Source organism: Magallana gigas, chromosome 10 (assembly GCF_963853765.1).
Source record: "Magallana gigas chromosome 10, xbMagGiga1.1, whole genome shotgun sequence".
Lineage (NCBI taxonomy): Eukaryota > Metazoa > Mollusca > Bivalvia > Ostreida > Ostreidae > Magallana > Magallana gigas.
This window is the reverse complement of record NC_088862.1, coordinates 4121026-4134178: the sequence shown is the minus strand read 5'-3', so window position 1 is coordinate 4134178 and position 13153 is coordinate 4121026. Positions and strand designations below refer to the sequence as shown.

The 13153-nt window shown below is 30.6% G+C and overlaps 1 protein-coding gene across 3 annotated transcripts; it reads right to left on the bottom strand.

The window, feature by feature from the left end:
- Positions 1–483: 483 nt before the first annotated feature.
- Positions 484–13107, bottom strand: LOC105342713 (receptor for retinol uptake stra6). Of its 3 annotated transcripts, none has more exons than XM_011449734.4 (18): positions 13011–13107; positions 9387–9493; positions 9159–9219; positions 8632–8717; positions 8408–8541; positions 8004–8167; positions 7631–7857; positions 7174–7253; positions 6765–6826; positions 6069–6216; positions 5857–5932; positions 5205–5283; positions 4758–4806; positions 4513–4624; positions 3877–3978; positions 2862–3025; positions 2496–2639; positions 484–1886 (listed from the first exon to the last, which is right to left on the bottom strand). In XM_011449734.4, exons 2-18 carry the CDS (start codon positions 9470–9472, stop codon positions 1657–1659), a joined length of 2004 nt encoding a protein of 667 aa, XP_011448036.3. In that variant the 5' UTR covers positions 9473–9493; positions 13011–13107; the 3' UTR covers positions 484–1656. The 3 variants fall into 3 exon arrangements, with proteins under 3 accessions (XP_011448036.3, XP_034309390.2, XP_011448035.3); XM_034453499.2 differs by lacking the exon at positions 13011–13107 and adding an exon at positions 12844–13004 and having other exon boundaries at positions 9387–9444; XM_011449733.4 differs by lacking the exon at positions 13011–13107 and adding an exon at positions 12844–13004 and having other exon boundaries at positions 485–1886.
- Positions 13108–13153: the final 46 nt, after the last annotated feature.

Here is a 13153-nt window from a genome sequence, read left to right as displayed (position 1 = left end):
TGTACTATAGAGACAACCAGCTAGCCCTTTTCAAGCAGAAAAAGCTAAGTACGAATTAATAAAATCTTACTGAAAAAAAACTTTAAACAAGGAATAAAACTTTGGGAAGAGTTTTCAAATTTAAGTTCTATTATTTAAAATTGATCAAAAATGGGGGGGGGGGGTCTTTATCTAGGTCTTATAAATTTTAAAGAAAGCGTAGATATTGCATGGAAAAAATAATAAACTCTTTGCGTTGTCATGCATACTCTGTTGAAAACAAATTCATTTTGAGAATCAATTAAGTAGGTATATAGTAAATCTAATTTGCTCCTCATTATGTAGGTTATGCATATTTCTGTTTGAATCAACCATAATTGATTCTTGTATGATCGGTCTGTTTTGTATAAATATATAACGGAAATAATATAGTGAGCATTGTCTAAACAAAAATTACGAATAAAATGTCTTTGCATGTTTTTACTTTTTATTAAATCATTTGCATATTTTTAAATTCAAAATGGCCTTGTAAAAAAAAAAGTACATACATTTCACCAGGATAACAAGCTGATATTTTAAAAAGTACAGTTTTATCTTCAAGCACAAGATACTTTCATTATACAAAACAAAAACAACTCTCACGTGGCCTTTCGTACCATCAACATCATATGATTGTGAAACACTTCAAATTTTACATTCCTTCCCCACATTCTTACGAAATATTGTTGTTTTGGGGGGTTTTTTGCCTTTCGAAAAAAGAGAACAAACACTTCTTCAGGATAGCAAGCTGATTTTTAATAAATTTTATTTTATCTTAAAAAATTGGATACATTCAATAAAAAAAAAACCTCAATAGGCAACTGGTACTCATTGTTAAAAAGTGATCTTTGGATCAGTCACCCAAATGACTATAGTTAAATCAACTAGTACGATCAGAATCACTGAGCCTCCAAATTTTCTTCTTTTTTAAGAGCAAGTAGAATTATTTAATACAACTTGATAACAAAAGTAGATGAATCTTGAAATGAGAAACCTAAATGGTCCATAATGTGAACCACAATAATTGAATATACAAAATGACCTAAAACATTTTAATGACGATTATTTCGTTTTTTAGGATTCTCAATATGCAAAATAGAATACAATGGGAATAATTCGTCTCTATAAGCTATTTGCTACATGTTCCATAAAGATGGCGTGTACCTTTTTCTTAGCGAATGTATTGTAACGTATAAATTTCGCTGTATTGCTTATCAATAGTATGACAACATATGGAATATTCAAATACAAAATTCTATAATCCGCTCTTCTTTTATTTTCCTTGCTATAAATGCACTTTGTAACTAACTAAATCTTTCACATTTTGAGTGGGTATGCTTCGTGTGCATTAGCTGACTTGAAAGTATAAGAACGATAACTCATGTAACTGCTCTTTGTCTCGTATTTTTCGATTTTTAGATTTTTTTGTTAATATGGAAAAATTATTTTTTTTCTTTGTTAATTATGATACATGTACAAAAAATGTAAATGGATGTACCGATGTCCTAAGTTTCATTCGTAGAAGTATGCTCATCGATGCACATTATAAATGTACATTCATCATGCATGACCATTACACTAAAACTCGTTGCAGATTTCAAGTCTATTTCCTAACATCCATTAAATGTTACAGGCAAACTATAATCTTTCGCTCTGTATAATGACATCTTCTAGATCGAGTTTTGTTGAGTTAACTGTAAACGATGATGAGTGAGAGAAGAAAATCTCCTTGATATTCTCGTTTCGTTCCTTTGCTAAGACGAGTCTCCGTTGTAGGGAGATTTCCGGATTATTTACGAGAGTGTAGGCTAAAAGCCACTTCCATCGGACTTTCCTTCTCTTCTTGGCCAACATCTCTTGATATTCATCTATTTGAAACATATATTGCAATATCAAAACAGTTCTTTTTTTATAATGTTCAAAAATGTGAATGAATATCATGCATTTTGATTCTATGCGACATTATAATAAAACAATGTTATAGCCAAGTTAATTATTTCTCATTGAATGTAAATATATATTTGCTAACAAAATCTATTGGACGGTAATATTTTTTTTCTTTACATCTTTTTTCTCTTTTCTTAAGTAAAAAAACAAATATTCTTCAAAAAATACTACCATTATTTTTCCTATACCTTCGCGGTAAATCAAACTAAATCGTATTAGTGACAAGTTTTATGAATGAATTTATTTACAACAAACATTTAAACAATTGTCAATCAGAATGCACCAAACGTGCCATTTTGACGAGAGAATTGAGCCGTCAATAACATCAATACATGATAAACAATTATAAAAAGTGCAACACTGTTAACGAGAAAATTGAGCCGAATTTTTAACACTGTAATGATAACGTCTTTTTTTTGTTCAACGTCAATTATGAAAAACGCAACACTGTTAACTATCTATATTACTTACATGTACAATTAATCAAAATATACTAACAAAGTACTGGTCTTGATATTAAAAAAACTCACCCCGTAAAATAATATTAAGAATTTTCTTTTCCTTCCTTTTCAACGCCGTTAGCGATTCTGCTTGCAAAATACTGATAAACACCATTGCAACGGGATTTGTATGAGTACTTTCTACATGCATGAATCCACAGTATGCATCAAAACCTTAAATACAAAACAAACATTTACAAAATTTAAAGAGCCAAATCATGTTAAACTGAATAGAAAAAAAATACATGAAAGGCTTTTGGCGTAAAATATGTAAAAATTTTCAAAATATTATTTTCAATAAATACATAGCAACATCAAACTAAATAAAAAAAACTAAACATTTAACATGAATTATATCTTACGTAAAACAAACGATTTTTTTGTAATAAGAGTTACCAGGGTCCATCCGTTGGAATTTTTTAGGAAGAGTACTGTGGTCAAGTCGTGGAAGGAAAAGCGCTCCCAGGATGATGGCTTTAATTATCCTCATCAGACACGAGAAGATTCCAATAAAGATGTTGTAGAAAAACATGAAGTATGTAAAGATGAAGAACAGCCGCCTATAACATTACAAAAAAACTAAAGTTAAGGAGGCTCGTTGGTCCGCAAATTAACCAGAAGATATATCAAAAACTTTCAGATATGATTTGTTAATCTATAACCTATTTTTAACTAAATCGAAATCCAAATTTTTTGCATTTTACATTTGGATAGTTTTCTATATACAATATTGTATTTATATAGTGCTCTTCCTCTGTAAAGATCTAATGGTATAAACATGGTAATTTATAACAATTGAATAAGATTATATTTAAGTGTGTCTTTAACTAATATGTTCATGGAAAAATGACCATAACAAACTGTCGACCATCTCAAAATTCCATAAACACAATACAAATTCAAAGCAGAGCAACACGGACCTCTAAAAAGATAGAGGTAGGATCAGGTGCCATGGAAGAGTGAGCTTCCTCTGCTGACCGGTCACACCCACCGTGTGCTCTTTGTCGTTCTCGGGAAAAAAACCGGAAAGGTCAGTAGACAATAAGGTGATTTATTATGGTCAAACAATTATTATGGAAAACGTCAGTCAGCATGCGACCAAGTGGAAGATTGTATTTGCTGACAAGTCGTAATATCGACCATAGAACTTACGAAAAGATTACTTCAAACGAGACTGTTCATAGTCCTGTTTTATTAACTTGTTTGTCAGTAGCTTGCCTCGCCTTAGAAACTGTTAATACAAAGAGCATGTCCTTGTGTATCGAATTAACTGAGACACAAAAACACCATACGCAGGTGAAGGTATATAAATTTTTTATTCGGCTTCAAATTTTAAAATTTTCATATGTAGGTTATTTCGACTCTTTACATCCATTACTGACAATGTTCATTCAATTAAAATAAAATTAACCTGTTATCCATGGCTAAAATATCACCATTTTCTTGTAGAAAGAGAAACTTTGATAATACAAGCTGTAGAATGTTTAACACCAGGGAGGTGATTAACACTGGCCTGCAAGTAGAATACAACAAACATACATTTTTCACTGCATTGTAATCATATTTCAATCATCGAATTTCTAAAGAAAAAAAAGAAAAATACAAAAATACATTTTCGGGTTAAAATTTTAATTAATTAAAAAAAATGAAAATACAAAAATACATATACGGGTTAAAGTTTTAACTAATTGGCCCTATTTATAAAAAGATATCAAAGAAGCTATTAAAATAGATTTCACTTTTTTGGAAGATTTCGACATTGTGAAAATTTTTCTTTTAATTAACGATATATTTTCTGATCAACTTATACATAGTCCAGCCACGGCTTGTTACACAATATTAAAACGTTTTCCATGTCATAAGAGGAACATTATACATTTTTCTGTCGTTTTGTTTCGTTCATCTTTCACCTCATATTAGACGCTTTTGAATTTCAATTTCAATTACAGAGTATCCTTTGGTGAAAAATACATTGAAACAATTTTACTAAATATCTTTTGCTAAAATCGTTAATATTTGGGGAAAAAACAAAAGTGATTCTATTTACCATAATATCATTATCTGTTGCAAAATAAGGTCTTTGATCACATCCCATAATGTCACTATCGTCGCAATTACAATGGAAAATGTCAACAGCATCAAAAACTGGATGAAAAACCCTTAAAAAGAATATTTGTGAGTTTTAAAGAAATTCTCTAAGCACAAAACAATTCCAAATGTTTATCATCGCAATCAGTTTACCCATCAATATTTTGCTATAAGTTTGTATGGAAACATTTACATTCCACCTACCCCATCCAATGTATCCCACCTGATATCCAGCATATCTCATGCTACCAACCTTGTAGTCAAAAGATGTAGGAATAAGAGGTTTTAAATACTTGATAACTTTTGTTTATGCATGTCTATAAAAAAAAATCGTGACCCTAATTTCACTGGGGTTTTTTGAGAACTTTTAAAGATTGCAGTTCAAGCAATCGAGTTTTACTTGAACTTTTAACTTACAAAACCTAACTTTTTTTGTTAACGGACAAGTTCAACTATAAAACAGTTGCAAATAGTAAAATCATCGATGATTTTTCTTCATTCTATCATACCATGAAAACATTAGTCGCAAAGACGTTGTGTTGACGACATTTATAGAGCTTATCAAAGGCAAAGTTTGGCTAAATTCAATGCTACAACAAAAAACTAGTAGAACTCCAAAGTGATTTTTATTTGAACATACATTCTACTTACGATTAGACTTGCATTGGACTTTTCGGTCATCGGTATGAGATGCTCATTCTTCCCTTTGTACAGTAAAAGCAAATTGTTCCTGAAACATCGTACTTAATTAAATATACCAATGTCAAAGTTTTAGTTTGTGTCATGTGACTTTTTAAAGGGTTGTCAACTGCTCAAACAACAATGAACAAACACTGACCACTTATGAAACAGACACACAAATTTGATATCATAGATATTAGCTGTTCAGTCGAATGTTAAATATCAAATGAACACCCTTTCATAAACGTATTAAATTGTTACATTAGCTTAATCCTTTTATATTGATCATTACGATAGAATTAGAGGTGAATTTGTGTTAATTTTAACAATATTTGTTCACAATTTTTGACTTTGTGAATAAATTTTAGTATACACAAACAGGTAAAGAAAATAATTTTTTTTAATTGTAACATTGATAACATTCTTATTTATCTTAAACATCAGCTACATCATTTTTTGTAAAGTGTTATTGTGATTGATAAAACGTAAAGTAAAGCCGAGCCGGATACTGTTTTGTCAGTCTGTCAGTAGCAAGCACATACACACATTATTTCAACTGTGTTAAAATTTTGTTGACGTTTTTCATATGTTACATATGTATGACATTAGAAATGACACCTACCTGTATGACGTCATATAATGAAGAAGAAACACAACATTAATGGTATATGCTACCATCAAAGAAGTTAAGAAGCAACCTGAAAAGAATATAACAAGTTTATAACACAATTGCAAGTTTAATTAGCCATAAAAATTACTCCTTTATCAAAGTTTTTGCAACTTAAGATAAAAAATAATGTTTGCCATTTGGAGATAAATTACATCATTGTTTACCTCTAAGTGCTGTACACAAAAACAAAAACATGTCCAGGGCTTTCCTGTCAGTCGTAGTTAAAAAATCTTCTGCGACTTTTAAAGTGTTTAGAATTTTTTCCGCATACTCGAATGTTTGATAAAATACAATGAACAGAAGAAAGGTAACCTGCAATTTAAAAATAACAAAAAAACGTAAGTATTCAGGTTGTAGAATATGATTTTTACAGATATCAAAAACATCCATCACAGAATGTTGTCAAATAGGATTTTTGCAGATATCGAAACATTCATCCCAGAAAATTTTACAGTTGAGTACTTCCCATAATATGCGAAATATATTACACTATTCTTCTTAGACCCATTCGCACAAAAAGTGTGCCATTGTAATAATACTTATTGTTCATAAATAGGTTGCATTTGAAAATCAAGATCGAGATGATTACATCTACCTTAATGGACTGTGTCAATTGTACAAGCCTTGTTAAGATATCGTTTACAAAATGGAAGAAAATTATGTTCGTCGTTGCAATTATGTTGCATTAAATTTAAGATTTCTTTACTAAAGATTACCGTAATTTGTAAAAGTCTACCATTAATATGTACATATATAACTATTTTTTCTTGCAGTACATTATCAGATAAGTTTATCATTTCAATATGCAATAGTCTATATAAATATGGATTAAATAAGAATATCTTGTCTTATCTTATTACCTCACAGAGTAAAATAAATCCAATGGCAATTACACTCATTATTCTAGTTGAATACCGGAAACCTTTAAAGAAATTTAAAAGCAATGTTAAAAGAATATACGTTTAAGTTTTTTTTCATTATTAAATATTTATCTAAATTGTTTGTTTCTTGAATTGGTTCGGGGAGCTTGTGTGCGTGCGTGTCTATATAAGTTTACCGAAGTTTTCTTGTTGGGTGTGCTTTAAAATCTAATTTTTTTTCGCCCGTTATTGGGTAATAGGTCAAGTATTGCTTTAAAGTGACCAATGAAACTTATCTAGTCCAGGTGAGCATTGGCCAAATCGTATAGGTAGTTCATTTTATTTTGTCAAACAAATAATGTGATTCATTTATTTACTTATTCATTTTATTTAAATAGGCCTGACATACCTTTAGTACGTTTGTAAAAAACCATTCCAGTCAAGTTTTTCAGTAGAAATATCAGTTTTTCTTTAGCACCTTCTGGAGGTCTGCATCAAATAATCATTGACAAATAAATATAAGAAATAGTGGGTACACATATCATAAAAAGTGTAAATTATATTCAAAACTCTAAATAATAATAAATAAAGAACGACAAATTAACCCTTTACGAATATAATTGATATGTGCGTATATGGAACACTTTCAATTCAAATTATCATTTAGGGAAAACTATTTTTAAAATGTCCATCTGATGAAAAAACAAGATGTATATGTATAACATGTAAAACTTTAATTGATATGTATATATGCTTACTTAAAAAACAGTAAAATTATATATAAGCGAAAATCTCTCTTCATTACATACATTATATAAAAAAAAATAACATTTTGTTTGTAAAACTTTATAGAAGCGTGGACCTACGGGGGAGGAGGAGGGGGTCTTTTAAACAGCTTTGCAACGTGGATGCCTTGGTATGACTTTCGAACGGATTCATAGAGGTCCTCGCTGCTCTCAAAGTCCACTGCTAGTTTAGTTTTCTTCTCTGGTTTTGCAATAGAAAGAACGAATCTGACGGGGAGACTAAAGGTCAGATAGAGGTAACATAGCATTTCCGGTAGTACCCCAATGATAAGGATCAAATAGGAAATCTAAAACACGAATTAAATGTAGTTATATATATTCATATATAAATTCCAAAAAAAAAACCAACACAATTTTCAGTCAGGATGAACATTTTTCTTTAATATTCAATGCCTCATATATGATAATATGTTTTGAAAATCAGAATACTTACATTCATTTTTTGTGTACAAAATGAATTGGCAAAAAATTCAGCCGTAAAAACCCAAGAGAATAAGGTTGCTACGAGGTATCCCAATGGGCTTTCTGTGGTAATTCCTGCAAACAAGGGGAAGTAACCCATGCCATATATCAACATGGATACCAGAGCTATCAAAACTGTAATAAGAAGCAAAATCAATTAAAAGAATAATGTCGAAGATATATTGTCTGATTTACTGATTTTAACAAAACGGGAAATATTTCATTTAAATTAATATACTGTAGAAATTTTTCTTTTTAATTCTTTTCATTTGCATTAGCAAGATGCAAGTTTAAGACAAATTGTACAGTTGCTTCGACTATATGAAATTTTGATATAAACTGTATTAGCTTCAGAGATTTAGAAAATAAGTAAACCTTTTAGATATGTTGGTCCGTTATAGTTAAAGGCATATTTAGCATCAAACACGATATTAGAGCAAAGATGAGCCAGCGTCCCGAATGCAGCGGCGTAGGAAAATCGGTGAGATCTCTTCATAACATCCATTGGGCTGGAAAATCGTTTTTGTTTTTTTATTATCTAAAAATCATTGTATTATGTTTAATAAAGTAATTGTGTATTAAATAAATGAACAACTTACAATATGAGTCCTGGTCGTCCATTTAACAAATGAAGTTTTTGTTTCGTTCGTCGTGTAGAAAATGCCAAAAGCACAGTAGATATGGCCTAAAATATTTTACTTTTGTCTTACAACAACTAAGTTTACAAGTATAAGAAATTTCAGACATTGGAATTACATTCAACAAATGAATTTAATCTCAAAAACATCATGCATTCATATACAAAACATTAATATAGAAATACTTATGCAAGAAATATATAAAGAATGTCATTTTTAAATTCCCGTTGGTTATAATTTCCAATGAGCTTTTAAATTAAGTATTTCATTTCATGATGTTGTATCTGATGCTTTCGAATAATCATTGAAGCTGGTTCTGAATTATCTATTTCACTTTGTTTTAAAAGGGATAACAAAGATAAAGAAATCAAAGTGAATGCATTTTGTTTTATGCATCTTTAAAACAAAATGTTGTGTTTTATATATGTATGTAGCCGGCAAGAAAGGGTAGATGAAGTATAAGTAAGGTGGAGGTAAGGTAAACTTACCGCTGGGATGAGTAAATATAGCCGGAATTCCTGGTGAGGGATAACCTTCGAACAGCCTCCACTGTATAATACAACAACTGATAAACAAAAACCTTATCTACGAAAGCATACGTAAGAGTAAAGAAATATTGTGTGGGGATTTTCAGCTATTTTATTTTTAATTGATTGTTGTTACAGTGGTACATGTATATGTTAATGTTATTATCTGTTAGAAAATGTAATACTTACTAAACAATTGTGTAAGTGAAGTTTGAGTTTCCGTCGTCCTCTGAAACTTCCTGGAAAACTGATAACAGGTCTTCAATAAACGCCATGATTGTGAGTGAAAGCAAATCCTTTAAAAAGATAAATATCATTACTCAAAAATGCCATCATTTTATTCTGATGTATTCTATAATAATAAAAAAGTATATTTTTTAAAGGTACAGCAATTAAAGATGAAGAACTATAATCAATGCTTAATTTAGTTTATTTGGATGCCAATCAACTAAACTGATAATATTGTATCTTGTTTGTTTTTATGAATGTATTTTTTCCCATCATTCTTCACTTAAGCTTCCCGATGGAAATACAATAACTTTCACCTGCCTATGTTTTTGCCGACACTGAATCTTGCTTTTCAACATTAAAATTTGATATTAAATCAATTTATCTGGAATTATTTTAAAGTCATAAGGGTTGTGTCATACTCATTAACTGTTAATTATTCAGATCTGTGGACCATTCTCTCTCTCTCTCTCTCTCTCTCTCTCTCTCTCTCTCTCTCTCTCCTTTAATTCAACAATTCAAATGTTTAAAATCAATCTATGTATAACCGTGTGAATAAATTACAGCTTAATAGATAATTCATGTAAACTTTTTCAGGTTTCTTTTCATTTGTTAAAAGCATACTTTCTACACGTAATATAGCATGCAAGAATGTATTGGGGTTGTTTAATTCCTCACTCATGGAAGGTTGTCGATTTGCCACGTACTTAAATATCCGTCTCGCGGAAAATTTGAAGTTAAACAAAGCAGGGATGATACAACAATATATTAGGTATTTCTTGGTATTGAAAGGTTCCCTTTCCTTTTTGTGTGTCACTATCTTTTAAAGAAAAAAATTGGTGTATAGGCGGTGAAAGTGAAAAAAAACACGTTAATGTTAAACGGGCAACCAGTTTTTAAAAACATACCGAAATACAAAACAGACCAGCTTAAACCAAAACCAACAGACACGTTTGCGAAATCAACAGACACCGATGCAAAACAAATGGATGTAACAGTAATAGTAAGAACAGTAATTTACTGAATTGACGCTAGATGATGTTTAAAGAGGTATTACGAGAAATGAATGACACGTTACCGTGAAAAATCGTATCCCCGTATTAGCGTTACGTTTTCTCTGAGAGTAGACGTGCTTGGGTATATGTCCGTATACTTTAAGAGAAAACGTGTCTTTGGGAAATCTCAACTTTAATTGAAATAGATATAAAAATTCCAATGCAGTAAAATAACTTATAAAAAACAATAATCAGTTTTGCTATTACAATTTGTTGATAACATAATAATTTAATTCTGGTTGTAACGCGCATTCTGATTGGCTAAAAATTATTTTATATCGTATAAAGAATGTTGCCTACGTCATTGTAACATTAACATCAAAATCGCATTGTTACGCCTGACGTTACGTTTGAATTTTGTACAATTATACGTCATTTTAAAGGTCAAATGACCGTTTTTATCTACAATGAAGAGTAAAAAAAATAAAATTATAAACAATGAATTCAATATTTATTAGGTCTATACAATATAAAATGGTTTCAAACAGTTTACGCTTTTTTATAAACCGCTTAAAAATAAAAATAGATTTATGAAATGAAGATAATAATTTTTCTATTGATCGACGTCAAAGAAAAAAATGACCGGAAAACTTCATCAATGCGCGTAGCTGGTTGATATGTCGACAAAGAGTACTAGTATGTATAAGCGACTTTTGTAAACGTTGTGGTAACTAGATAGCCAGTGATGTACTTAAATGGTTTATCTGCCGCTTGGAATACGCCGAAGGAGTTGATGCATTACTCATACAGTCAGTTCAAGCATATCTTTTACAACATACACCATAGCATAGCATAGCATTGAAATCTCATACCATACCATTGGAATCTCATACCATAGCATACAATCTCATAGAATCCCATTCGTCATATCACACCATAGCATACCATAGCATACCATAGCATAACATACAACATTATTTTAACTCGGTTTTAAATGTTTTTATTTTGAAAAACGAAATGTTCACATTGCAGGTTTGTGGTAAGCTTTGGCTTCTTATTATTTTACCTCGAAATGTGTGGAACTCTTCTGTGTATGGAGGCGTTTTTGTTCAAATCCCATAGCATAGCATACCATACCATACCATATCATTAAGCCCTTCATTTCTCATAGCATAGCATACAAATCTCATAGCATACAAAAGTCTCATAGCATATCATTAAAATCGCATACCATAGCAAAGAATAAAGTTGTAAAAGATATACATGAAATGACTGTAGCTTTGCTTTACGATGCTTATTCTGAAAACCGATCATGTACGTTACGTTTGTAAATTTAAAAATCATCGTTACCACATTTGAACAGCAATGTTACCGTTAAAGTGTATAGGCCAATATGTTCGTTATAATTATTCTGGAAAAGGACAAGAAATTTTTCGACCAATCAGAAGCGCCAATATCTCATCAAACGAGTAAATATTAAATGATATTGAATTCTTTCCTTAAATCACGTACATCAATTAATTACTCAGTTATTGTATTAACACATAAACAAGCGTCGCCTAAGCAGTCAAATTAGTCAAAAATGAATCAATTCATATAAATGAAACAGTGGAAAAAATAGAAGTTTTGATTGCATTATAATTGCAGAATTTAATGATGAGCATCTCTAGAAGACGATAGAGCTTTTATCTCCTTTTTTGGTACCAGAGTTCTAATGTCCTGAGAATTTACATTAAATATTTAAAATCCTTTTGTATATAACAGATTTCTAGGCAATAATTTCGTTACAAATATAATTTCAGAATCAATTTTTAAAAAGTGACTATGATATGATTGGAGCCAAACAAAGTTTTTTTTTCCAATTTCCATGTTTAGAATGGTAAATTGATACCTTTTCACGCTTAACCATACTCTGAAAGTCAAAAGTCGAGTTGCAAATTAAACGAAATATAGAGAGCCCCCCCCCCCCCACCAAATACTGATAATGTAATCGAAAGTAATCATAATTAAGTTATCATGGTTACAAGAAGGAAAAGTAATCTAATGTAATCGATTACTCCTAAAATTGGATGTAATCGGTTTGAAATTAATTTATTTTAAAATCCAGAGTAATTGTAATTTAATCGATTACTTTTGAAAGGAATCAACTACATCGCTTGTCACAATCAACGTTATTTCTTATTTTCTAACGATACACTGGGTTAATTGAAGCTGAACACACGTGTGAATGAAATCTAGGCATTGAAATATGCTTTTTTGGCGTACTGATTGAAAGGTTACGATAAGTTTAATTATAAGATAACATTTACGTACATTTATTTTTTCTTCTGTCATGGATTTTTTAATGGCAAAATTTCAAACATGCATACCACCCATTATCTGTCCAATTACCTTCCTTAACTACCATTACCCTGGTTACGTACCTTATGGTAAAGTCACTTAAAATGGTCAACGGTTCATTGAATTATCCAGACTTGTATTGCATGCATCTTTACGCCATTTTTAGCTTTTCTCGTTGCATTACATTTTGTGCAGACTTCTGCTGCTAAAGGTGCGCCCTAAATAATGTTTTAAACCACAAACAGCAAACCTGTTTAAAGCTTTTCTTTACAAGCTGAAAGCCCCTTCTCAATAGGCACCGTCACACAGGTATATATACCCTTCGATTTCGTTACAGCCGATTGCACCTAGAAACTCGTGGCCTACGTTTTGTATACCTTTAAAGGTCTTAGA